General features: G+C 42.6%; 2 protein-coding genes across 5 annotated transcripts in view; both read left to right on the top strand.

The window, feature by feature from the left end:
* LOC115102228 (E3 ubiquitin-protein ligase UBR5-like) overlaps window positions 1–18,461 on the top strand; it is a 42,348-nt gene extending 23,887 nt beyond the window's left edge. The window contains 20 exon segments of the mRNA XM_065008718.1: window positions 54–265; window positions 403–636; window positions 877–950; window positions 9,460–9,562; window positions 9,564–9,630; window positions 10,999–11,133; window positions 11,493–11,707; window positions 11,999–12,119; window positions 12,572–12,944; window positions 13,116–13,203; window positions 14,476–14,620; window positions 14,788–14,918; window positions 15,185–15,245; window positions 15,634–15,815; window positions 15,983–16,067; window positions 16,179–16,334; window positions 16,658–16,771; window positions 17,103–17,247; window positions 17,561–17,646; window positions 17,751–18,461. Of these exon segments, the coding sequence (XP_064864790.1) occupies window positions 54–265; window positions 403–636; window positions 877–950; window positions 9,460–9,562; window positions 9,564–9,630; window positions 10,999–11,133; window positions 11,493–11,707; window positions 11,999–12,119; window positions 12,572–12,944; window positions 13,116–13,203; window positions 14,476–14,620; window positions 14,788–14,918; window positions 15,185–15,245; window positions 15,634–15,815; window positions 15,983–16,067; window positions 16,179–16,334; window positions 16,658–16,771; window positions 17,103–17,247; window positions 17,561–17,646; window positions 17,751–17,963 (2,940 nt within the window). The 3' untranslated portion in view covers window positions 17,964–18,461.
* A 403-nt stretch (window positions 18,462–18,864) lies between these two features.
* Window positions 18,865–26,897, top strand: LOC115102284 (protein LYRIC-like). 4 transcript variants are annotated; one of them, XM_029622105.2, is made up of 12 exons: window positions 18,865–19,444; window positions 19,634–19,753; window positions 20,524–20,605; window positions 21,474–21,677; window positions 22,139–22,192; window positions 22,387–22,536; window positions 23,229–23,294; window positions 23,536–23,678; window positions 24,280–24,396; window positions 24,607–24,711; window positions 24,921–25,038; window positions 25,980–26,897. In XM_029622105.2, the coding sequence occupies exons 1-12, from the start codon at window positions 19,115–19,117 to the stop codon at window positions 26,045–26,047; spliced, it is 1,557 nt and encodes a 518-aa protein (XP_029477965.2). In that variant the 5' UTR covers window positions 18,865–19,114; the 3' UTR covers window positions 26,048–26,897. The 4 variants fall into 4 exon arrangements, with proteins under 4 accessions (XP_029477965.2, XP_029477957.2, XP_029477948.2 ...); XM_029622097.2 differs by having other exon boundaries at window positions 23,226–23,294; XM_029622088.2 differs by having other exon boundaries at window positions 23,193–23,294; window positions 24,283–24,396.
* The last annotated feature ends 309 nt before the right edge of the window (window positions 26,898–27,206 follow it).

Genomic DNA, 27,206 nt, shown 5'->3' with positions numbered 1-27,206 from the left:
ACTGTTGTTGACGTTCTGACTGAAACAAGCTTATCTGTTTGTTAAACCACCAGAACTTTGTTGAGGACAAGCTGATCCCTACGTGGAACTGGATGGTGTCCATCATGGACTCTACAGAGGCTCAGCTGCGTTACGGCTCGGCCCTGTCCTCAGCGGGTGACCCCGGACACCCATCCCACCCCCTCCACGCCTCGCAGCACTCTGCCCGCAGGGAGCGCATGACCGCCCGCGAGGAAGCCAGCCTCCGCACCTTGGAGGGACGGAGGTCTGGGTAAAATAAGTGTAACCCAAAATAGTAGAATTTGTTATTGGCAATCAGCAGTGTTTCATAGGCCCACACTAGTTTGCAATTGTTTATGGATTATATTTCAAGTCGCTGATGTGTGTGTTCCTTCCTCCCAGGCGTGCGGCAACTCTGCTGACAGTGCATCAGGGGATGATGTCAGCGCGGGGTGACTTCCTGAACTACGCCCTGTCTCTGATGCGTTCCCATAATGACGAGCACTCTGACGTTCTGCCTGTGCTGGATGTGTGTTCTCTCAAACACGTGGCCTACGTCTTCCAGGCCCTCATCTACTGGATCAAAGCCATGAACCAGCAGACAACTCTGGACACAACACAGATGGACCGCAAGAGGTACTGACTCCCCTGGAATGGATGGACATGTTTACACTGACTCTTTCTCAACTTTTTTCTCCATTCCTACATGGTTCCTCACCTCTGACCTTGGCTTCTTCTGCAATGCTTTTTGAGAAGGAAGCGAGGACGTGGGGAATCAAGGAAAGCCTAATTGAGAAGGAGCCACTGACTCCCCTTAGAAAATGACCAGCATGTCAAATATTCCGTGTGATTTAATGATATTCGTTTACCCCACAGGAGCCGAGAGATTCTGGAACTGGGACTGGACAATGAAGATTCTGAACATGAGAATGACGAGGACACCAATCAAAGTAAGTTAATTGAATTATGAGTGATATGCTTTGATATTTGTGTGTTCTATTTGAAGTTTTCTCATACAGGTGTCTTAACCTATTATTTTTCACCTCAGTTTGATTGATAGCCATTTTAAGAGTGAGTTACTAGTCCATTGACATGTGGAGCACTGTTAGGTTGTTTTCTGGTATTGGAAGGCAGACAAGCCAGAAGAAAGGCAGTTAGGCAGAAACGAGGCAAAAAGAAGAGGGCAGCTCCCAAAGGTACAGTTAAGTTCAGATTAGACAAACAGTTTTGCCCTTTTGGAGTCACTTAAATCTGACAAACGACACTTAAACTGTTTGCTCAATCAGCCACCTTTAGTCACTGTTAGTGAACAGTGCTGTGAAAAAGTATTTACCCCTTATAATTTTCTCTACTTCTGCATATTTTTGATACTGAATTGTCAGATCTTCAACCCCCAAAAAAGTAATTGCCCCCTTACACTGAATAACTGGTCGTGCCACCATTAGCTGTAATGACTCCAACCAAACGCTTCTGTAGTTGTTGATCAGTCTCTCACGTCACTGTGGAGGAATTTTGGCCCACTCTTCCATGCAGAACTGCTTTAACTCAGCGATATTTGTGGGTTTTCAAGCATGAACTGCTAAATCCTGCCACCACAACTCAATTGGAATTAGGTCTGGACTTAGATTAGACCAGGTATTCCCAAACTGGGGTACGCGAAATGCCGTCAGGGGTACGCCAAATAAAAGTGATTTCACATTTTCAAACGGTGCATTTTAATTTACCAATGGGGCTAAACATCTGGGTGAGTTTTTTTTCTCGCCTAAGTAGCCTCGTTTCACAGCTAAAAATGGAATGAAACCATGTAGTGTTCAGCGAAATAACGACACAATGTCAAATACAGGTAGCCTAGTCAAATAATTAACATCCAATCACATTAACATGTCTAGCGGAACCCCGTTCTACTAGCAGAACCCCCCCCCCGCAACAGCCAGTGAAAGTGCAGGGCGCCAAATTCAAAACAACAAATCACATAATTAAAATTCCTCAAGTTTGCAAGTATTTTACACCATTTTAAAGATAAAATTCTCGTTAATCCAGCTAGTGTCTGATTTCAAAAAGGATTTACAACGAAAGCACCACAAACGATTATGTTAGGTCACCACCAAGCCACAGAAAAACACAGCCATTTTTCCAGCCAAAGAGAGGAGCCACAAAAAGCAGAAATAGAGAATTAATCACTAACCTTTGATCTTCATCAGATGACACTCATAGGACTTCATGTTACATAATAATGTATGTTTTGTTTGATAAAGTTCATATTTCTATAAAAAATCTGAGTTTACATTGGTGCATTACGTTCAGTAGTTCTAAAACATGCGGTGATTGTGCAGAGAGCCACATCAAATTACAGAAATACTCATAATAAACATTGATAAAGATACGACTATTATACATGGAACTTTAGATAAACTTCTCCTTAATGCAACCGCTGTGTCAGATTTTTTTTTTAAACTACAGAGAAAGCAAACCATGCAATAATCTGAGTACAGCCTTTAGACAACAAAGCAGCCAAAAAGATACCCGCCATATTGGGTAGTCAACATTACTCAGAAATAGCATTTTAAATATTCACTAACCTTTGATCTTCATCAGAATGCACTCTCAGGAATCCCAGTTCCACCATAAATGTTTGATTTGATTGATAATGTCCATCAGTTATGTCCAAATATCTTATTGTTTTAGGGCGTTTGGTAAGCAAATCCAAAAGCGCGTTCAGGTCGCGCAGAACGTCGGACAAAAAGTTCAAAATGTTCCGTTACAGCCCGTAGAAACATGCCAAACTAAGTATGGAATCAATCTTTAGGATGTTTTTGACATAAAACTTCATTAATATTCCATCCGTTCCTTTGTCTGTACAAATGAAGTGGAACGTAGCTACCTTTCGCGTGAGCGTGCCAGACCGAGGCTGTGGCACTCTGCCAGACCACTCACTCAAAGAGCTCTTATGAGCCTCTCCTTTAGAGTAGAATCCTCAAAACAGTTTGTAAATATTGTTGACATCTAGTGGAAGCCTTTGGAAGTGAAACACAACTCATATCCCACTATTTCCAATGGGGGTGAGTTGAAAAACTACAAACTTCAGATTTCTTCTCAGGTGTTTGCCTGCCATATGAGTTCTGTTATACTCGGACATTATTCAACCAGTTTTAGAAACTTGAGTGTTTTCTATCCAAATTTACTAATTATATGCATATTCTAGCTTTTACGGTTGGGTAGCAGGCAGCTTAATTTGGGCACGTTTTTCATCCAAGCTACCCAATACTGCCCCCTACCCCAAAGAAATTAAGGGCCAGTAGGAGGTACCCTTTCCTCTGGTCTAAAAACAATAAAATATCCCAATGCCCGAGGGCACAGTGATTGTGGACATTTCCCTGTGTAGGGTGCTGTCTTTCGGGATGGGAAGTTAAACGGATGTCCTGACTCTGTGGTCACTAAAGATCCCATGGCACTTATCGTAAGAGTAGGGGTGTCATGTAGCAACAGCACGTCACTAGAACGCGAAGTATGTTGTCGAGCGCTGAAACCTGAACTAAAGACCTCAGTTTAAAAGCCGACTGTTTTTATATACTTTTATGTTATTTTTGAGCTAGCGGCTCTGTTGGGCTACATTTTTGTGAGCGCCGCTATATCTCCTGGGATCCTGCCAGATTCCGTATAGGGGGAGAGACGCGAAGCCTAGCTGGCTCGGCGGACTCAAATAGAGGCCGCCGTTGAAAGTTTCCAGCATTGCAGGAGCTGTGTTTACTTTGCTTTGTTCCGGGACAATGTGGACCGCGCTGACTTTCAATGTAGCAACTGCTTGCTTGCGGAGGACTACAGGAGCGAAGTAGCTACTCTCAGCAAACAAGTAGGAAACTTACATAAGCTACTGGAGAACCCACGGCCACCTACTTTTTCCTTCCTCCCCAGTAGCTGGACGCCGCTCTGGTCTGGTGGAAGTTTTGCTGCCGTGTCGGCTCTCCACAGCTGGTGTTAGGCAGGGTTCCATCCCAGAAGGGGTCTCCCCCTTCCCTGGTTGAACAGAGCTGATCTCAACCCAACCAACCAGCCATGGAGGTACATCACTCGGCGTGGAAGTCGAAGAAGGCGTCCTCTGGCAACGAGGGTCTCCATGGAGATGTTGAACCCGGAACTGACACGGACCAAAAACAGCTTTGCCGCCCTGGATCCAGAGGTTCCAGCACCTTGGTCCTTGGTGGCTTTTCAATCAAGATCAAATCCGGAGGTACCTGCGTCTTCGTCCTCGGTTCTGTCTCACTCTCCGGTGGCTTCTACCTCGGGTTCAGATCCTCTGAGCTCCCAGCCTCACCAGACCGTAAGGCTGCCTTAGAGACCGGCCCATTCAACATCACCAGCTGTCATCATAGGCAGCTTCATGGTGAGAAACATCTCGGTCTCCAAGGCAAAAACCCTGTGCTACGCAGGAGCACGAGTACAGGACATAAGGCTGCTTCTGTCTGTTCTACCACAGATGCCCAGAGCTGTCACTGTCGTAGTCCATGTGGGGTCAAACATCATCAGGAGGGCTAGCTCTGAACATTTTAAAAATGTATTTTAAAGAACTGATTTTAGCATTAAGACTCCCAAAAACGGCCAATCATTTCAGGTCCAGTACCATCCTTGGGCCGCAGGTGTGAAAGATTCAGCAGACTGCTGGCAATACACATATGGCTAAAAGACTACTGTAGCTCTGCTGGAGTCAATTTTATTGATAACTTTGACACCTTCTGGAAGCAGAAGATACTCTCAGGAATGACGGAGTCCATCCAAATCATCTTGGCTCCTGTACTCTGTCCACGTATTTCAAAGCTGCGTTAAAACAATGACTGGTAAATGAACCAAGACCAGCTCAGTTAATCCCTACCATTGTGACAATGAATCGTCATAATGCTGCATCAAGTGTATATGATCTTATTGGCATTGGCAAACAATGTAAGTAATTTATGTACCCCTAATTGTCCCAAATACATCTGATCTGTTTATCCTACAGCTATTGTAAGCAGTCACCATGAGCCTGTAAACCAGAGTTACACTGTTAGCACTGAGGCGGTGTGCAATAATAGGAAGACCACTTTATGCAGCTCACCCTGCACTCTCCGCTCCAATGTAAATAACTTGAGTAAGTCTACCTCGACAAGCTTCTCAGTAAAGCATTAAAAACAACACAGGAAAGTGCTAATAAAATAGCCCATATTAACATATGCAGCCTAAGAAACAAGGTCCATGAAGTCAATGACGTGCTTGTAACAGATTACATTTCATATTCTATCTCTGAAACTCACATAGATAATAATTTGATACAGCGGTAGGAATACATGGTTATAACATCTACCGAAAAGCCCATGGAGGCGATGTTGCGATCTATATTCAGAACCACATTCCTGTAAAGCTTAGATGATTTAATATTAAATACTGTTGAAGTAATATGGCTACAGGTTCATCTGCCTCACCTAAAGCCCATTCTTGTGGGAAGCTTGTATAGATCACCAAGTGCTAAGTCAGTATCTGGATAATATGTGTGAAATGCTTGATAATATATGTGATATCAACAGAGAAGTATATTTTCTGGGTGATTTTTAAATATTGACTTGCTATCATCAAGCTGCCCACTCAGGAAAAAACCTTGAACTCTAACAAGTGCCTGCAACCTGGATCAGGTTGTCAGGCAACCTACCAGGGTAGTTACAAACAGTACATGAATTAAATCATCGTATTGATCACATCTTTACTAACGCTGCAGATTTGTGCTTTAAAGTAGTATCCAAATCCATACAATGTAGTGATCACAATATAATAGCAATATCTATGAAAACCAAAGTTCCAAAGGCTGGGCCTAATATAGTGTACGAGTTCTTACAATAAGTTTTGTTGATGTAAAGAATATTTGCTGGTCTGTGGTGTGTAATGAGGAGCAATCAGACGCTGCACTTGACACGTTTATGAAACTACTTATTCCAATTACTAATAAGCACGCATCCATTAAGAAAATTACTGTAAAACTGTTAAATCCCCTTGGATTGATGAGGAATTGAAAAATTGTATGGTTGAGGGATGAGGCAAAAGGTATGGTGATTAAGTCTGGCAGTCCAACTGATTGGCAAACGTACTGCAAATTAAGAAAATGTGACTAAACTATATAAAAATTAAACTACACTATGAAACAAATAAAGAATGTTAGTAAAAAGCTTTGGGGCAACTTAAATTACATTTTGGGAAACAAAGCTAACTCTGCTCCTTCAGTCATTGAATCAGACGACTCCATCACAAAGTCCACTGATATTGCAAACTACTTTAATGACTTTTTCATTGGCAAGATAAGCAATCTTGGGGATGACATGCCAGCAACAAACACTGACACTACACAAGTATATCGGATCAAATTATGAAAGACAACAGTTATTTTGAATACCGTAAAGTCAGTGTGGAAGAGGTGAGAATTGTCTATCAACAATAACAAGCCACCAGGGTCTGACAATCTGGATGGAAAATTACAGGATAATAGCAGATGATAATTGCAACTCCTACTTGACACATCTTTTAAATTTAAGCCTACTAGAGAGTGTGTGCCCTCAGGCCTGGAGAGAAGCTAAAGTCATTCCGCTACCCAAGAATAGTACTGGCTCAAATAGCCAACGAATCAGCCTGTTGCCAACCCTTAGTAAACTTCTGGAAAAAATGGTGTTTGACCAGATACAATGCTATTTCACAGTCAACAAATTGACAACATAATTTCAGCATGCTTATAGGGAAGGACCGTCAATAAGCACAGCACTTAAACAAATTACTGATTGGCTGAGAGAAATTGATCAAATGATTGTGGGGGCTGTCTTGTTAGACTACAGTGCAGCTTTTGACATTATCGATCATAGTCTGCTGTCAGGAAAACTTGTATTATGGCTTTACACCCCCTGCTATATTGTGGATAAAGAGTTACCTGTCAAACAGAACAGAGGGTGTTCTTTAATGAAAGCCTCTCAAATATAAACCAGTTAGAATCAGGAAATCCCCAGGGTAGCTGTTTAGGCCCTTTGTTTTTATTCAATATTTACTAACGACATGCCACTGACTGAGTAAAGCCAGTGTGTCTATGTATCCAGATGACTCAACACTATACACATCAGCTACTACAGCAACTGAAATGACTGCAACGCTCAACAAAGAGCTGCAGTTAGTTTGAGTGGGTGGCAAGGAATAAGTTGGCCATAAATATTTCTAAAACTAAAAGCATTGTATTTGGGGAAAAAAACACTCACTAAACCCTAATCCTCAACCAAATCTTGTAATAATGTGGATATTGAGCAAGTTGAGATGACTAAACTGCTTGGAGTAACCCTAGATTGTAAACTGTCATGGTCAAAACATATTGATGCAGTAGTAGCTAAGATGGAGAGAAGTCTGTCTATAATAAAGTGATGCTCTGCCTTAACAACACTATCAACAAGGCAGGTCCTACAGGCCCTAGTTGTCGCACCTTGACTACTGTTCAGTCGTGTGGTCAGGTGCCACAAAAAAGGACTTAGGAAAATTGGCTCAAAACAGGGCAGCACGCCTTTCCCTTGGATGTACACAGAGCTAATATTAATAATATGCATATCAATCTCTCCTGGCTGAAAGTGGAGGAGAGATTGACTTCATCACTACTTTTATTTATGAGCTGCCTGTCTAAACTACTGGCACACAGCTCGGACACCCATGCATACCCCACAAGACATGCCACAAGAGGGCCCTTCACAGTCCAAGTCAAGAACAGACTATGGGGAGGCACACAGTACTATATAGAGCCATGACTACATGGAACTCTATTCCACATCAAGTAACAGACGCAAGCAGTCAAATTAGATTGTAAAAAAAAAAAAACTGATTTCAAAATAATAATAAAAAACACCTTATGGAACAGCAGGGACTGTGAAGAAACACAATAATTGGCACAGACACATGCATATATATACAGACGCACTATACATACACATGGATTTAGTGCTGTAGATATGTTGTAGTGGTGGAGTAGGGGCCTGAGGGCACACAGTGTGTTGTGAAATCTGAATGTATTGTATGTTTTTAAATTTGTTTAAACTGCCTTAATTTTGCTGGACCCCAGGAAGAGTAGCTGCTGCTTTGGCACTATTCCCCAGGTCGTTGCTGTAAATGAGAATGTGTTCTCAGTCAACTTACCTGGTAAAATAAGGGTTCAATAAACATGCTTGACCATTGGTTAAAGTTCTTATTGTGGAATGCAGTGTTTGGTTTTCGGCAGGCATAATGGGACCCATGTCATCCAAAAAGTTGTTATACTTTTGACTCATCTGTCAATGGAAATGTAATTCTTCAGGTGCTTTTTGGTAAACTTGATACAACTTTTTGGATGAGATGGGTCCCATTATGTCTGCCGAAAACCAAACACTGCATTCCACAGTAAGAAACCACAAGCACGGTGGTGGTAATGTGACGGTTTGGGGATGCTTTGCTGTCTCAGGACCTGAATGACTTGCCTTAATAGAGCAGAATTCACAGTTCCTTCTATCAGAATTCTACAGGAGAATGTCAGGCCATCCGTCTGCGTTGAAGCTGAAGCGCATCTGGGTCATGCTGCAATTAAATGATCCAATAATTCACAATTCTACATAAATGGTTAGTGACAAATTTTAAGTTTTGGAATGGCCTAGTCAAAGTCCAGACCTAATCCTAATTGAGACGACGTTGTGGTAGGACTTGAACTGAGCAGTTCGTGAAGCCAGAAATGTTGCTGAGCTAAAGCAGTTCTACATGCAAGAACGGGCCAAAATTCTTCCACAGCGTTGAGCGACTCAACAACTACAGGAAGCATTTGGTTGCTGTCATTGCAGCTAAAGGTGGCACAACCAGTTATTGAGTATAAGGGGCAATTACTTTTTCACACAGGGGAATTGGGTGTTGCATCACTTTGTTAATTAAATAAATAAAATAAGTATACATTTTGGTTATTTGTAAACTCAGGTTCTCTTTATCTAGAGTGTGTGGCTCTCTTTAATTTTCAAGTTTTCTACTCCGCTAGCTAGCACCTCGCCTAAATAGGTGTGCGTTTTTTTTTCTTCTTCTAGAAAGCTCTGATAACATTCAGTAGCAAAAATAGAGAAAATCAGAAAGGGGGCAAATACTTTAACACGTCACCACTGTAGGTCATGGCTCTCCATACCTGTTCATGGAGAGCTACCCTCGTAGGTTTTCACTCCAACCCCAGTTTTAAGTAACCTGATTTCAGATTATCAACCAGCTAATTATTAGAATCAGGTGCGTGTGATTACAGTTGCCGTGAACCTACAGGACGGTAGCTCTCCAGGAACTGGGTTGAAGAGCCCTGATGTAGGTGATAGTTCAAACAACTGCCTATGTACAGTTGTTTTTTGGCCAGTCTTTCCCAGTGGTCTTTTGCAGTGTGGAGAAATGCAGGGAAGTAGTGCTGACCTCTCTCCCTCTCAGGCTCCACGCTCCAGGATAAGGAGGATGACCCGGTCCCTGCTGAGACGGGGCAGAACCACCCGTTCTTCCGGCGCTCTGACTCCATGACCTTCCTGGGCTGTATCCCCCAACCCCTTCGAGGTCCCCCTGGCTGAGGCCATCCCCCTGGCAGACCAGCCTCACCTCCTGCAGGTTAGTGCATTTCTTTCATTTGCACTGACCAGTATAAGTCGTTATCAATAAAACGTTACAATACAGTGCAGAGCATTTGGAACTACACCGTTCTGATTATTCCACGTTTAGCTCTATCAGAGTTAAACAACAAGTAACTGCATGTTTTTCATGATCAGTAAACATCAATTGATCATGAATTTTCAGATGCCTGAGGGTAACCTATCATTTGGCATCTAGCTAGCTAAACAAACTGTCACTTAGCTTGCTTCGTCAGAGGTTAGGCTTTTGGAAAGAGCTTGACATTAGCAAGTCCTCGTCAAATTATCATTTGGACTACTATAATCACCTCTAGATGCCAAGAAAATGAAACAATATTTGGATATAGACTTATAGTTTATCCCCTGAAGGTTAGCTTGTTAACTAGCCATATTGATGTAATCTGTTATTGGCTAGCCAATTTGACGTGGTCCATTAATCATGTTTGTCAGCAGCAATTGCGATTTAAACACCCAATTGTTTTTTAAAGGGTTTATGTTAACTTCACTAAGTAGGTCTGTTGGTTGGAGAGAAAAAAAGTACATAAGGTCTACTTAACACTATGTTTAGCCAACTGTACAACGTTTCTACCGGTAGCTTGCAAAGTAAACGTCATTATCAGCTAACAATAGGCTTACACTGGGAAATGTGGCCTTCTGCTGCTTTACAGGCAGAGCCCACAGAGGATGGGGAAATGAACCTAAACCTCTCATATTTATCAGGTATAGTTAGTTCACTTTTCACTCAAATATCTAACTGAAGGTTGAGTGACGTCAGGGTAGCCTCAACATATCTGAAATTACATGGCCAATTTATGTTTACTGATCATGACAAGCATGGATACTTGTTTAACTGATAGAGCTAAATGTGGAATAATCTGAACTGTGTAGTTCTGACTATGCTCTTCATGAGGTTAAGATATTACAACAAAGTAGTTTTAACATTTATTTAACAACCCCTTAAACAGATTTTAGTTGTCAATGGTTTTAGTGGCACTGGGGGTCTCCTTGGCCCCCCAGCAGGCAAATCTAAAACTGCACTTTATTGTGACATTTTATTGATAACTATCCGAGGGAAATTGAATTAAAGTGACATGTGCAGGTGAAGTCCTAACGGGCTCCCCAAACAGCCTCTTCTGTATAATCCTTAATGCAGTGGAATTGATGCAGACCGTAATTATGTTAAATCACAGCTATAGAGCTTATTTGCCTACTTATACCTTTATGGGGCAAGCAGTGCAATATACACTTGAAGTCAATAAATCCACCACTACCAATACGCTGTTCATCTGTCTTTAGTTTGTTACAATAATGACACTGCAACTTATTTTTTAATTTTTCTACCTCCCAGCCCAATGCAAGGAAGGAGGATCTGTTTGGCCGTCCTAGTCAGGGCCTGTACTCGTCCTCGTACACAGCAAGCAAAGGCCTGGCCGAGTCCACCCTGGACCGCAGCTGCATGGAGGTTAACATGGGCTCCTCTCAGGTATACATAACACACTGCGCGCCCTGACAACACACCAGCTCTAATACGCTTATCATGCATCCTTCCTTTATCCCTCATCCCTTCAATCAACATGCATCCTTCCCTCACCCCCCTTCCCTCCTTTCTTGAAGGAATCACTGGTCTAACATGGCTGGATTGGTGAAAGCAATGGAAACTGCAAAGCTTGCCAACGCCAATCCATGTTAGATCGGTGATTAGTACTTCATGGAAGGAAAAATAGGAGAGATGCATCAAATTATGGGAGCAGAGCCACAGTCTTCACAGTACATTTCCATCATAATAAAAAACATTCATTATAGCACCATTCACTACAACCACAGCTGTGTTGTGTCCTACAGATCCTACCCACCAAGATGTCCTACTCGGCCAACCTGAAGAACGTGATGAGTATGGAGACTAGTCAGCGCGGCAGAGAGGACCAGCCCATGGACCAGGAGCTAATGGCTCCAAAGCCAGGCCCCTCACCCCATGACCTAGCTGCCCAGCTGAAGAGCAGCCTCCTGGCTGAAATAGGCCTCACTGAGAGTGATGGCCCCCCGCTCCCTTCCTTTAGGTATGGTACACGTGTCTTAGTGGCTAGTAAATAAATGAACATTCTATCTCGGTCTGCTTTCTCGGGTCGATCTCTTTTTGCTTCAGTAAGGAAACAATGAATATAGTTAGGTTACATAAATAAATAAAAATGTTCTCCCTCTTTGCGTCTTACAACTGCATATGTAAATGTTCCTTACGCTCCCATTTTTGGTTTTAACAAGGAAGTCACATCTCTGTGCCCTCTCCTGTGTTCTCCAGACCCCACTGTAATATTAACTAGGAAGTATATAATCTCTGTCCTCCTCTCCAGACCCCACTGTAGTTTCATGGGGATGGTGATCTCCCATGACATGCTGCTGGGCCGCTGGCGTCTGTCTCTGGAGCTGTTCGGGCGCGTCTTCATGGAGGATGTTGGAGCAGAGCCTGGATCGGTATGCACACTCAGGGATTGGTTTAAACACTTATACTGTATTATATTTATAGTATTTCCCCTGCCCCAAACCATTAATACAATGAAATCCACAAAAATATACAGCTAGACAGACAAAATAAATAAAAATGACCTTTACCAAGATGATGAAAGTTTATGAATTGCCTGGCTGGGCTGTTGAACAGCGCATTGATGATTCAAATGGAACTGTTAACAGGCTTTTCCCTGTGGATTATCGTGAATAACTAACAGCTATCAACCAATCAGCATCCCGGATCCAAATGTACTCTTTTAGAACAGTAGATCTGTCCCCAGATCTTGACAGACAAACATGTAATAAAGAAAAGTACAATTACCAAGATGAGATCAGGACTAAAAAAAATCTGTTAAACATTAAAAACAGTTGACGATCTAACCAGACATTTAATCCTGTCTGTCTGATCCCGTCCCCAGATCCTGACCGAGCTGGGGGGATTTGAGGTGAAGGAGTCTAAGTTCCGCCGGGAGATGGAGAAACTCCGTAACCTCCAGTCTCGTGACCTGGCCCTGGAGGTGGACCGTGACCGTGACCAGCTGATCCAGCAGACCATGAGGCAGCTCAACACTCACTTTGGCCGGCGCTGCACCACCACACCCATGGCTGTGCACCGCGTCAAGGTCACCTTCAAGGACGAGCCGGGCGAGGGTAGTGGCGTGGCCCGTAGCTTCTACACGGCCATCGCCCTGGCCTTCCTGTCCAATGACAAGCTGCCCAACCTGGACTGTGTGCAGAGCGTCAGCAAGGGCATGCAGGCCAGCAGTACGTGTCATCACGATTACAACTCAAGTATGACATTGAGTATGAAACTACTAGCGTCAATTTATTAATTACTTAACCCAAATGGCAGTTTAACATGGTGACTGACAACTTACTGCTTACCACCACTCTGAGGGAAGCAAGAGGAATTTCAGAGGAGAACAGAGATATATCTTTCCTAAAGTCTCCCTCTGTGTGTAGATCTGATGCAGCGGCTGAGGAACAGAGACCGGGAGAGGGAGCGGAGGAGTGGAGGGCTCCGAGCCGGCTCTAGGAGAGACCGAGACAGGTGAGAGACCAAACTTCCTGCCCACCAACCCTGTGGTTGTGTTGTCATTAGGACATGTTGCCTTTCAGAAAACATTTGACCTTCATGTGTCAGGCTGGAGTTACACAAAGCAACTTTCAAGCAAATTTAGTTGCAGTTAGAGGATGCAAGTGACATCTCAAGCAACTTTGCTGATACACGAAGTAACTCAAACGTAATTGAAATTATTTTTATTTATTTTGCAACTGGATGCAACCACGTTGTAGATTAATTGCTTATCAGTTGCTGGTGGTGTTACACAATGCAATTCAAATGCAACATAGTTTGAAAGTTGTAACTATAGCTTTATACATCTCTACTCCACTACACCGAAATAACATTTTACACTACTGAGCTGAGCCAAACCTAACTGACCTGGTTACGCATCCACCATAGTTTCTGTCCTGCGCTGCATTGTCTCACGTCGGATAACATGGCGGCCGTCTGCGAGTTCAGACAGATCAGTACAGACACTCATGGATAGCTAAAAAGAAGTCCGACTACAATATGCTGTCCTAACATTAAAAAATGTTACCAAGGTGACATCATCCACTGAACCCCTGTTCATCCTCAAGCGTCCGTTAATCTTACCAAAAATGATGAACCTGTAGCTAATATTTAAGAGTAATGAGGGTGTCTTCACTACCTAATTCTATATCTAGCTTAGGTGTTTTGTGGTGGTAGAATCCGTATTCATGAAATTCTTTATGTACGAACATTTCTAATCAATCCATATGAAAACACCAGTTCACACAATGCTGAATACTCCCTCTAGCTCTATCAATGCACATGAGTTTTCATGATATCTGTTCTGCTGTGATTAGTGTGCCGAGTTCTACAGCACAGCTAACTGCTCTCTGCAACGTTATCGCGTTGGCCAAATGTTACAAAGTAGCGAGGCACAATGGCAGCTGTCTGTTGCATACATGCTGATTTCTGAGAGTCCCATAACCCTGGTTCTGTACAACTTAATCAACAAGCTGTTAAACTAGCTACCGTATGGCCATTCAAACAAGCTTGTACTAGGCTGTTAGCTGGAGCATGGTTTGCCATAGTAGCCAGAATTAGGAACTAGTGTTGAGCAAAATCTAGTTTTATAGATGAGTTCCACGTCCTACAAGACCGATCGGTTGAGGGACGAGCATTTATCTGGCGTAAGACAATGGCCTTCACAGGCCAGTTTGATTCAGGTTGGCACGATGGTGTAGAACGTTTGCGGGCGCTAGCTAACCTTCCCTTCTGTGTGTGTTCCAGGGACTCGAGGAGACAGCTGTCCATTGACACCCGGCCTTTCAGGCCAGCCTCTGAGGGGAACCCCAGTGACGAACCTGACCCACTACCTGCCCACAGACAGGCCCTGGGAGAGAGGCTGTACCCCCGCGTCCATGCTATGCAGCCGGTACCTACCAGCTTTACAACAATCTAATTCTAATTAAAGTATCTTATCTATAATGCATAATATCTATATACAATCAAGGAATACTGTATGTGATGGGTGGTGAATAAGTGAAAACCTCAGGACAGTCTACATAATGTGACTGACTGGTGTTGTTCCTTCCTCTCCAGGCGTTTGCCAGTAAGATCACAGGGATGCTGCTGGAGCTCTCCCCAGCCCAGCTGCTGTTGCTCCTGGCCAGTGAGGACTCTCTCAGGGCCAGGGTGGAGGAGGCCATGGAGCTGCTCATTGCACATGGAAGGTATAGTAGTGTCCTATTCACCACTCTGTCATTTTGTTCTCAAAATAGCACCCTGCTCACAGTGCACTACTTTTGACCAGAGCCCCTTTATGCTATATAGGCAAAAAGGTGCCATTTGGGACGCATCGTCACCATACACAATTTCAAGGATGCCCTCTTTGCCTGGTCTCCCTTGTGAAAGCTTCTTTTTTTTTTACCTCAAAAGGACAACCTGGTTTGATAAAAATAAAGGATAACCTGACTAGAACCCCTCTCTCCTTCCACAGGGAAAATGGCGCTGACAGCATACTGGACCTGGGTCTCCTGGAGGCTCCTGAGAAAGCACAGGTAAGCTTCAGCTCTCAATCTCCGGTCCCAGCATGCCCCAGCTCTGTGGTCCAGGAACACAAGTCATTAGACATGCCTGAAAGAAAGTTGTATGAAGAATAAAAGGTATGTGGCCTTCAGCCTCATGACATTCATTTACTGGTTAGATTTCTGACTGTGGCTGTTTTTAGAGGTTTACTATAACATAATACAAATCTTGCTCTAATGCTCTAATAGTAACAGGATATAGGGGTCTGTTTGTCAAAATTTCAGCCTTAGCAACCTTTCTCAAGATCAGTCACTTATATTTTACTAGGTGGCACTGATTTTAATTATTTTACGCCGTAATAACCAAAAATGTGTCAACTTGGTCAATTACACATAGTTGTTGCTCATTTCCTGGTTGTAGCAGCAAGAGAACCGTAAGCGTCATGGCTCCACCCGCAGTGTGGTGGACATGGAGCTGGACGACCCTGAAGATGGAGATGACAACGCTCCCCTGTTCTACCAGCCCGGGAAGAGAGGCTTCTACTCTCCCCGGCCCGGCAAGAACACGGAGGCCAGGCTCAACTGCTTCAGGAACATCGGCAGGTAAGTCCTAGCATCCCATTCCCTTTATAGTGCAACTGGGACCCATAGGGAATCTGGAGTGCAGACAATATTTACTTGTATTCAGGGATAAAACAACTAAATTATATGTAGCCTACCTCAAAGAATTTCCAAGTATTTAAGTTTTTTTTCTCTTATTTCTTCTCCAGAATACTAGGGCTGTGTCTGCTGCAGAATGAGCTCTGTCCAATTACCTTGAACAGACATGTCATCAAGGTGCTGCTCGGCAGAAAGGTAATGATTTCCGCTGTTATATGTGCACTGTTGTACACTGCAATATGGAAACCACTATATCTGGACATGTACACGGATAGAGTTCTCATCAGTATGTGTGTCTGTGAGCAGGTGAACTGGCATGACTTTGCCTTCTTTGACCCGGTAATGTACGAGAGCCTGCGACAGTTGATCCGTCACTCTCAGGCTGGAGAGGCAGAGGCTGTGTTTGCAGCCATGGACCTGGCCTTCGCCATAGACCTGTGTAAGGAGGAAGGGGCTGGACAGGTAAAGAACTCACAGGGAGAATATTTCACCTGCAGTCAACTCAACTCAGGAAGTGCACTTGGGAAACATTTTCAGTCCCGATTTTTCATTTCGTTGTATTTTCGCACCTGACTGCATGCTCTGGTTTTAATACTCTGTCACAACTGGCATTTCACTGTACTTGTGCATTCAACATTAAACATTTTAAACTGCCAGGTTTGGCATTTATCAGAAGTTGACTGTTTTGAAAACCCTTCTATTCTGCAGTCTAATTGTGACAGAGAATGTTATGAAACATCGCATTGCATTATTAACATTACGTCTGCTGTCCATGGCTCTATCAGGTGGAGCTGCTGTCAGGTGGGGTCAACATGCCTGTGACTCCTCTCAACGTTTACGAATATGTGAGAAAGTACGCCGAACACAGGATGCTGGTGGTTGCCGAGCAACCTCTTCATGTGAGTTGTACACATGTGGCAGTGTGAATTACCATTCACTATAATAAGGGGAACCAAGTGGGGCATTCTGTATCGAGTTAGGTCTAAAGTTAGCCTGGTCCCAGATCTGTTTTTGGTATGCCATAGGAGTTTCCAAAACAGCAAATCGGACACCAGTCCAGTCTAAAGCTGGAGTAGGGATAAGCCTAGATGTATACAGAGACAATATCGTAGAGTGTAAATTTATGTGAGATTAATACCTTGTTCTCTCTCAGTTGATGAGAAGGGGATGGATGTGTACTGTATATAAAGATGTTGACATTTAATGTTAATACTGTTTTGTCTCTTCCAGGCGATGAGGAAGGGTCTGTTGGATGTCCTTCCTAAGAACGCCCTGGAGGACTTGACAGCTGAGGACTTCAGGCTGCTGGTCAACGGCTGTGGAGAGGTCAACGTGCAGATGCTCATCAGCTTCACTTCCTTCAATGATGAATCTGGTACAAAGACCTTGGCCCGTATTCACAAAGAATCTCAGAGTATGAGTGCTGATGTAGGATCAGTTTTGCCTTTTTGATTACAATGAATAAGATTATATGGATGTGGAGACCTGATCCTAGTACTATAAAACCTGGATGTATTTAGTTTTCCTTTGGTTATTGATCCTCACCCTAATACTTTTAGTGATGCAGTTAGAAGTCTTGTAACAAAAATACGTTTGTACTTTTACATGATTTAAGTGTGTTTGAGTTGATGGTTTTTATTCCATGATTGAGTCACTTATTTTTGTTATCCCACTCTGAATCTCAACAGGGGAAAATGCTGATAAGTTGTTGCAGTTCAAACGCTGGTTTTGGTCCATCGTGGAGAAGATGAGCATGACTGAGAGGCAAGATCTGGTAAGAAATTATTTTCACTACCTGATGCAGTCCCAGTTTGATTTTTATCTGCAGAAACTCAAATATAAATTCCAATACAATCGGATTCCTCTCCCTCCCTGCAGGTGTACTTCTGGACCTCCAGTCCGTCTCTGCCAGCCAGTGAGGAAGGCTTCCAGCCCATGCCCTCCATCACCATCAGGCCTCCGGATGACCAGCACCTGCCCACGGCCAACACCTGCATCTCGCGTCTCTACGTGCCACTCTACTCCTCCAAACAGATTCTAAAACAGAAACTCTTACTAGCCATTAAGACCAAGAACTTTGGTTTTGTGTAGAGGTTGACAAACATGTTTACCTGTTGTGTAATATTTACCTAGTTCCATTTTTGTAGATTTGTTTTTTGTCTATACAATTTTATGGAATTCGAAGAAAATACAAAAAATGCAGTCGCTCCCCTGGCGGTTATTTTGTTTGTGTTGTGAACACAGACGGCTTGTTCTTATTTTATTTTAATTTTTTTAGTTTTGAAGGTAATATACATTCCTGCATTGGCTTTGTAAAGTTGAAACCCTCTGCTCTATTGGCTTAAACCTTTAGTTCCCAGGAATTTGGCTCGACAGCAAACTGTGCCGAAGCTCAGCCAAAGAGGACCGCAGTAGAAGTATTTAAAAAGTTAGTCTAAAAAAAAAAAAACACTGTGATTATGATTTTGTTCCTTGCCCTAAACAGAATACTTACTATCACTGACAGTTCGCTGCTGCCTTGATGGAAAGTCAATATTTTTCTTGTATAGGGGGAGTAGGGAATTTCAAAATAAACTTGGATGCAAATTATCATTTTAGTCTGTTGATTGTTGTAGAATGTATTTCTGAATACAAATCGATGACCTGACAATAAATGCTAGGCATGCTGATAACCTTGTTTTAGGAACTTTACAAAGACTGCAATTATTTAGATTGTCGGAATACACCCAAGCTTACAATAAAACAGGCCACAAATTCTACTTGACGAGGTGGGCAGCAAAAGTTTGGTTCAAGATATGTGATTCATCATTTGGTATAGTTTTTAATCAAATATACTGATAACTAACCCCAAGTAATCTGTTCTAGTCCAGGACCACCATTCTTAATCTGTATGAGGAAATTCGTCGTGATTTCAAAGGGACTCCTTCCATGACGTTGCACCAATCGTAGAGCGGGATGCTGTTAAGCACCGCCTGTTTTTCTGTTGCTCCTCGAAATCAACCTTGCTTTATCAGTGGGCAAGAAACCGGTTCATCAGTCATACGAGCTGGACAAATAGCTAGCTATATGAGGGTAATTTATTTCGACCGACTCAAATGTTACATGATTGACAGCTAGCTAACGCGTTAGCAGCTAGGTGGATGACAAGCTAGCGATGATCGTGGTTTTGTTTGCCCTGTCAAAACCGTTATTTTTAGCCAGTTAACTTTTGCATATTCTGTCAATCAGCGAGATCAACCCAAATGGCAGAGAACTGGCAGGACGCGACCTGTCAACAGGTCAAGTTGATAGCAGGTCGCCTGAATGAGCTGCTTTCCACTGGCCTAGACCTCTTGCACTCAGAACTCGGGGTGGATTTTGGAGTGAAGCCCGATATTCCGCCATGGTTGATCTTAGCAGCGTGCATTGGGCTCGTGCTAATGGTGGCTATGTGGGCCTCCGCATGTCGCGGGCTCTTCAAGAAGCGACTGACCATAGTTGAAGTTGAGACTATGGAAAGCACTAAACCAGCTACTATCAAGACGACAAAAGCAGAGGAACCGAAGAAAAAGAAAAGGAAGCCTACAGAAAAGGTAACGTTTCCAATGTTGGCTTACTAGCTAATTATGCTATGCTAATTTTGACAGCTCTGTCACAGTAGCTAGCTAACGTTAGTAGTTAGTAGCCGACATTAGCATGATTCGGCTAGCTAGATTAACCTGTCACGTGAGCCAAACTAATATTTGTTTTTAAATTAAGCCTTGTTCTCTTTTGCCCCACAGAAATCACAGCCAAATGGTAGTGTAGTTGCTGAGCTACAAGAGGAAGTCAGAGTGACTGAAGAAGACAACCTGCCAGTAGTGCCACATCATTCTCAAGTCAAGACAGAAAAGGCTTCTGAGGTAGGCCTAATGTTGCTTGTAGAGAAATGATTGTATGCAAGCCTAGGAGACTAGTGAAACAGTTGAATCTGTTGTATACAAAACAGAAGTCCGTTGTATGCTAAATAAATTCAGATATGCTTGGTTATACCTAGCTACATAATATCCCCATTTCTGCACTAAACAAGCCTTCAAGATTGAGAACCGGCCTTATGGCGTTTGTAGTAGAGTTTTCCTAGTGATGATGTGGCTTTTAGACTAGAGGCCTGCCTCCCTTAGGACTCCTACAGTCCTGTGATGTGCAGGGGCCAGCTGGCAATGTCTGTTTGCCAGATTTTAACTTGCAGATGCAGCAAATCCCAAAGGATGGGACGGATGGCTTCCTCACTTAGCTAGTATCAAGTGTAGCTCCTCCATGATCAAATACAGCTTTCAACCCAGTTGACTGCCAGTCTGTCAATCAATGCTCTTTATAGTTGTTTTTGGCCTCAATCCGCATTGAGGGGCTGACACTTCCAATATAATACTTATTTGATTTGTTTGGTTTATAGCTTTTGAGATTGTAAGGACCGTATAGCCTATGTCAAAAGGCTCTTGGTAGACAGATTTAGAGGAACAGGATGGTGTATGTGATTTGAGATATATATATATATATTACACACACACACACTTTCATAACATGGGGTTTCTGTTCTAATGGTGCAGGGGGCGATGCTTCTGTATGTTACCACTTTCCCTTTCTTTGCCTTGTAGCATTAATCCACCATACATGTTGAAATCTATATATTTAGGTAAAGAATACAAAGAAGAAGCAGAAACCGGCAGTAAAGGAGGCTAAGACGGCTTCTTCTCATGGCAAGGAATCGGAGGAAGGTACACACCATACAATACCACCAACTGTTTGAATCAATTGTGCCTAGCAAAGCGCGGCATACATTTACAGCTAATTATTACGTCCTTTCAGGGAAATTGAAATTAGTCATTTTAATGTTAGTCTATGAAAGATTAAATCAATCATTCATGCAATCTGACCAAGATTGGGGGGTAGCACTGCTCTAGGATCAGCGTTCTCCCTTTCCAATCTTACCTTGACATTAGAATTATTCCACAAGACTGACGATGGATCGGCTCCTAGAGTTCACCTATGGTTACAAATATTGAGGCGGCTTATTCTAATGCTTACCTTAATAATAATGCACTAAATCCAGGTTGTGCAAATGTTATATCATGAAATATATGAGGCAAAAATGTATCGGTAGCTTACAAATATCTAAATAACACTCAATTGCATTAACATGAAATTGATTTCCATATCATTCAAAAATGTGTATGTAGCCTATACAGTATTTGTCTTTTAATACAGTCATCTCGGTGTTCATTTGAAGCGTATTTGTTTTGCAAAAAAATGGGCAACTTTGTTTTTGTAGTCTACAAACTTCTGAGGTTATCAGCAGTCACAGACTGATAAACATCTGTGTATAAAGTGACGCGGAAGGGCAAGAAACATCTAACAACGTACTTTGCTGTTCTATGAGTGGTCTGGGGCAGTCGTTAAATAATGAGCATTTTCAAGAGCAATGTAGATGTAACGATGTTCCTAAGAAGGCTTTAACGATGAACTTACTCTTGAGATGGATTTGGGAAACTGGGCCCAGAGCCTGGACATTCTAACAGTGGATTTGAACATGAGATGTAGGCCTATTTAACTTGATCCCACTAACCTTCCCCATGTTTCTATCAGTATCAGGCACCTGGGAGACCAAGGTCAGTAACAAGGAGAAGCGTGAGCAGCGCCGTAAAGACAAGACCACCGGTGACGGCTCAGGGAGCCCTGGAGGAGTGGATCCTCTGCCTAGTACTCCTCCCACAGAGTCAACCAAAGTCAGCCCCAAAGCTGCAAACCCTGGGTCTGTCTCTGAGAAGAAGGATAAGAAGAAGAAGAAAGGTAAAGCTAGCTAGGTCTATCACCTTATAGTATACACCTCTGCTGGCAAAAGGCAGCAGCTGAGCAGGCCTGAGCTTGGTTAAAGACACCTACACTTTCACAAACTTTCTGTAAACAGACTAATTTGGCATCCAGGGAGACTGCTACTCTGTCTTCTCCTGTTATTGAGTTCTGCTGGTCCTCTGTTGATCAGACCTGCTATAAATACAGACCCTGGAGGACTCCGAGCCCAGAGAGAGAGCGGTGTAGCTTCTGCTGCTTGTCAACTGCTCTGTTAGCTTGGAATTCAAACTGACATGCTCCGTTTCACCACTGAAACAATAGAACTGAGCATATCAGTTTGCGTTCCAGGCTACTGCTCTTTGTGTGTTGACCTGCTCTCCCTTTGCAAATAAAAAATATTAATGTATATGGAAATATAGCTACAGCCTTGCCTTTAAACATGAGTGTTATTTCCCCAGGAGAATCCTCCAAAACCAAAGCAGAGAAAGCAGGTGCCGTAGGCAGACCTCAAGGTAAAAAATAAATAAACATATTGATTCAAATAAGGCTTAGGGTGAAATCAAATCATGTCCCATTTTAAGAAAAACAATTAGTTACATGCTCTTGTATAGTACTTGGTTGGAGTCCATTTCTTAGGCACACTATGTAAAGTGCTGCCATTGTGTGGATGTTCTTGAAGGGTTTTAAATGTGTGTGTTGGTGTCAGCTATCAGCAGCGAGGAGGCTCCGGTAGTGACTGGAGAATGGACTGACCGGGCTGTGACGGCCCCTGCCCTTAACATTGTTCCTGACGAGGAGCACTGGACCACTTCTGAGAGCAATCAAGACACCACTGTCTGGGGGCACGAGACTGAAAGTAATGATAGTAGTAATATTTCCCTCGAATATACTGCATATGTACATATTAATCAAATCTTACTTTTTGTTATATGCAGGGAATACACAGTACAATTACATTTTTACTGGCAGGAGTTTTCACTGAGGTTTTCTATTGCAATGTTGTGTTATTTGGAGGGTGGACTTATTAGGAGGATCCCTGATAACAGAGATAAAGGCTAAAGACCTGAATCTAGTCTCATTAACCAGACTAACATTTGGCACTGCAGGTGATGGGCTGACTGTTCTTTGTGGACTCCTGGTGTAGGATCACCTTTTGCCCTCTAGATGGCATGGTTTACAGTACAGACAAGTATAGTGCCCTACAAAGGCAAAACGCATTAACTATGAATTTGGTCAAATATTTTATCTGTTGTAATGGCCAGGTATATTATTTGATTCGTGTGGTATTTAGTTTCCTGACACAAGAACAAGGCAGTTAATCAGAATATATATAATGGAGTAACAAAAATTGCTCTGTCTAGACAGAAAGACAGACTTTGCAGTAAAAACAATTACTTAGTTACTGTGTTTTGCCTTTGTAGGGCAGTATAGATATTTAATCAGATTGTATCATTTAAAAAAAAGAAATTAAACTACTAAAGGATCAAAATCATATGGCAATATTGGTGATAGTCCGCCATGAAGCCAAGTCGTTGTGTGTTCCAGCAGTGGAACCCCAGCTGCCGTGTCCCAGCCAGCCTGAGCCTCAAGTGGAAGATGAGTGGTCTGGTCTGAGTAAGTAAAACAAACCTTTACACTGGCAATAAAAGTCATTGCAGGGATTAGATTGCATAATGAGTAGTTATACGGGTTGCAAGGTGGCCTGTAGATCAGTGATTCTGCACAGTCCAACTGTATTGTAGTCAGGAGACTGCTGTAGGACGGAAAATTATCATCTCTGTCTGTAGCATGTGTTGTAAAGGTTGTGTTTTTGTGAGGTGTTTTAACTAGAGCTTTCCTCCGGATGTGTTTTCAGATGGTGATGGGTCTGCTGCTGCAGCAGACAGGTGCTCTGACTGGAATGCCCCAGCGGAGGTGTGGGGGAACTATGAGGAACTCCCTGCTCCAGTAGAGGCTGCCCCACCTGTCCTCGAGGAGCCCCTGCCAGAGACTGTCAAGGTTAGTCGCCAGTTGTGATAACACTTTTAGGTACCCCTCACGAGAGGTTTCTAACATCAAGGGCCTGTTCCTGGTTAAATAAATAACATGCCTTATATTTAAATACTGTCAATATAATCTGGGAAAGTTGAGAGAGAAACCATCTCCAGAGTTAAATAGAACATTTCATGATGAAGAGATGTCAGGGATTTAATTTAAATGTTGCATTTAAAAACCTCTAAATATAACTATGCATATGTGAGGATAGGCTGACTGGTAATGTGCACTACATCCTTGGAATATAACTAGTTTGACTGCAGTGCAACAGTAGCTTGTAAAGAGACCATGCTGTATCCTGTACAAGGTTCTGCACAGAGTAATAGTAGTGATTTGGGGATTGCTTCATTTTAAAAGCCTCTGTCAAACAACTACACATTTTAAATTTCAGAAGCCTCATGTAAAAAAATAAAAATAATCTGCTGCTTACTGTACCTTGTCCCCTTGTTATTATTTTGACTTATGTTCAAGTTGGGGAAATGTTGTCAGGTTGTTGATTTAGGTTGAGCAGTCTAGATCTGTTAAGTATTTGAATTAGTTTTGTACTTTGAATGTTGTTTCACAGCAGGTATCTGATGAAGAGAGAGAACAGGCGGAGCCTGCTGCTGATGGAACTGGTAAATTGAAAAAGAAGAAAAAGAAGAAGAAGAAGCAAGTTGAAGATGCTGTAGTTACTGGCCAGGTAACACCGTCGACTAAGCACTTACTGGATTCCTCCTTAACAACATAATGTTACTATAGTGATTAGTCTTATTACACAGGAATAGAGCAACTTAATTTAAACTGTTACCATCACTCGTTAGAACTACATTGCTGAGTCCTTCATTGGGGCATTGCTACCTGTGGCCTTCCTGATTGGCTCATATTTGTTCTGTTTGTCTGTGATTGACAGGAGTCAGAGGAGCAAAGTAAAAAGGTTGTTGCTGAGGTGAAGAAGGTGAAGAAGCAGCCAATCCAGGAGCCTACTGCTCCTGCTGTCAATGTTGCTGCTGTGAAGGTTGGTGACACTGCTCTATAGACCTCAATGGCTGTGTCAAATGGCACCATATTTCCTAATAGTGTACTACTTTTGACGAGGGCTTGTAAGGACTATAAAGGAAATAAAGTGCAATTTCGTTTAGGGGACCCCTGTTGGCCCAAGAGCACCTCCAGTGAGGGGCAAAGGTTCTTTAGCCTCTTTAATCGCAAGGTTTCTAATTCCTGCAGGCAAGAGTGGAGCAACCAGTTGTGGCTCAGAACACAGCCCCCATCACACAAGTGCCACCCCAACCCGCAGAGACGGAGCCTACTGCCAAGCAGAACAGTCTACCTGCTCCAACACATAGTAAGTCTATCAGAACTATGTGAATCACACTGGAGTCTGGTCTAGTGGTAGTGCTGCAGACCCTGGACTACGTATCTCTGCCAGCAGCTGGGGTTCGATCCCTGCATACATCTTACTTCACGTTATATTTTCCTCTATTCTATATCCCCACTCATTTCTTGCTATACTATGATCACAATAGAAACACATTAATATTAAAGGAGGAATAGCTTTACCTTGCCCTCAAACCATTCAGATCTAGACATATTAGTGGGCTGCTTGGTGGTGTTCCTGGGCAGGGCTGCCATGTTGTGTGATTGACTGGGCCACTAAGCTGCCTGCATACCACCTTCCTCTGAGGTGTAGCTCTTGATTTCTGGAGGTGTAGGAAGCAGCTAGGCCAGGTTATTACTACCAGATGTCCCCTCTCTCCATTCAGTTTGATTGGCTATCCCAGCTAGAGCATCAGTCCTTCTCTTTAATGTATCAATCATACGGTTGCAAAATTTCAGTAACTTTCCTTAAATCCTATTTGGAAGATTCTTGGAATACGTTTAGGAATAAGCAGGAAGTAAGCAGAGAAGTAAGCAGAAAATAAGCAAAAATGTTGCAACCCTAAAAACTCAAGACTGTATACAGGCAGGGCTGCAGTTCTCGCTCAGTCTCCACTCACACTTTTCTACAGCTGCACTGTTTCTCAATCCACTCCTGGAGGACCACACCTCCACGGGGTGCACCTTTTTGTTTCAACCCAGCTACTATCCAAGCCATTGATTGGATGATTCAGGTGGTAGTACTGCGCGAGAACAAAAATGTACACTTCCTAGTGATCATTCTGGAATGGATTCTACACACTTCCTGCTTCTAAAGTCTTCGTTTCTGTTTTACAACCTGTGTCTTGTCTTACAAGGACTCCCATATTGTATTGTAAGACTATTCTCCCTGTGTGTTTTCCCCCATAGAAAAGCCTGAAGAGAGCCAGCCTTCCAAACCAGTGATGAAGAAGAAACGGGCAAGAAGAGAAACATGAGTTGGAGTCATGAACATTATATGCAAAATACTTTGGATAAAACAGCTGTTTATGCAACATATAAATACTTCCCCTTTTAAAAACGGAAATATCAAACTTCTAAGTTCTGACCGGCCAGCTTCATATCCAAAATGCAGCCTGGTCAAGCAGACTGGATCTAGATGAACTGTAAAGCTAAATTCTGCGATTCTGATCAATATCGTAGTGTGGGCACACATGAACTGTTTTCCAATTCCAATGAATCTTTGGAACGATCATGTTTGATGATTAGACACCTAGAAAATGAATAATAAATCCTGATTTAAAAGTGATTGGGATGTTGTGGCTTTGAGATTATTATAGAGGAAGAGTCAGCCGAGTCACGTTACAGGCCTTTATTCTGCAGTCTTTGTTTGCTGTTTATATCGTTAACCATATTGGTGCAGTGACTCCTGCTCAAAAGGTCAAGTCCAACACTATAAGGTTGTGTTCAATAGGGCACATGGTAGCAAACCGTTTTGAAAGGGAAAAACTAAATAAGCGATTTCTATCTGACAAGTCCAGGTAGTCCTCCCTGTTTCAGTCAATTTTGTACTGTTTGGTGTCTCATGAACACGACCCAAGGGAATCATGTTTAGCATTTGGATGCTAGTGGTGTTAGTGGTATCTCTACTATTCTGCTGTACATGGAAAAGAGACATACTTTCAGTTACTTGCTGTTATTTTGATAATCAGTGTTGTGCTCAGACTGTGTAGTTGCTTCTACCATTGATGGCTGTTGGTTGATGATTCAAAAGTCCTCAACCTTTTGTAACCTCTTTGTAATAAACGCTTCAAGCCATATGTAAAAATAAAAAGGCCCTTTTCTATATTTGATTTGTCTTTTATATTTCTATAGTTTCTTCCTATTAATCAGTTACCTCTTATTTTTCTCTTTCTTTTGAGCAACTGATTGGTGTTTAGTCCTGCTGTAGACAGGATGGTTTCAAACTGCTTTAATCAATGATGTATTTGTAATGATGCAGTAATCAGGAATACAATTTGATGCCTTAGTTGGTTGGGTAATGTAGGCATGTGCTCTACCAACCGTGTTAATGTGTTGATTGTGTCCAATGTTGGACCATGTTTATTCTGCACCCTGAACCTTTCTCCACTTGTCTTTCTTCCTCTGGAAATGTAA

This window comes from Oncorhynchus nerka, linkage group LG3, assembly GCF_034236695.1.
Source record: "Oncorhynchus nerka isolate Pitt River linkage group LG3, Oner_Uvic_2.0, whole genome shotgun sequence".
Taxonomy (NCBI): domain Eukaryota; kingdom Metazoa; phylum Chordata; class Actinopteri; order Salmoniformes; family Salmonidae; genus Oncorhynchus; species Oncorhynchus nerka.
This window is presented reverse-complemented; position numbering and strand designations above follow the sequence as displayed.

Bases quoted from the DNA above. Each gene is read 5' to 3' on its own strand.
- LOC115102284 (XM_029622078.2), top strand. From the start codon at position 19,115: ATGGCAGAGAACTGGCAGGACGCGACCTGTCAACAGGTCAAGTTGATA. The intron at 20,606-21,473 runs GTACACACCATA...TGTTTCTATCAG, and splicing joins TGGCAAGGAATCGGAGGAAG to TATCAGGCACCTGGGAGACC. The intron at 24,397-24,606 runs GTAACACCGTCG...TGTGATTGACAG, and splicing joins ATGCTGTAGTTACTGGCCAG to GAGTCAGAGGAGCAAAGTAA.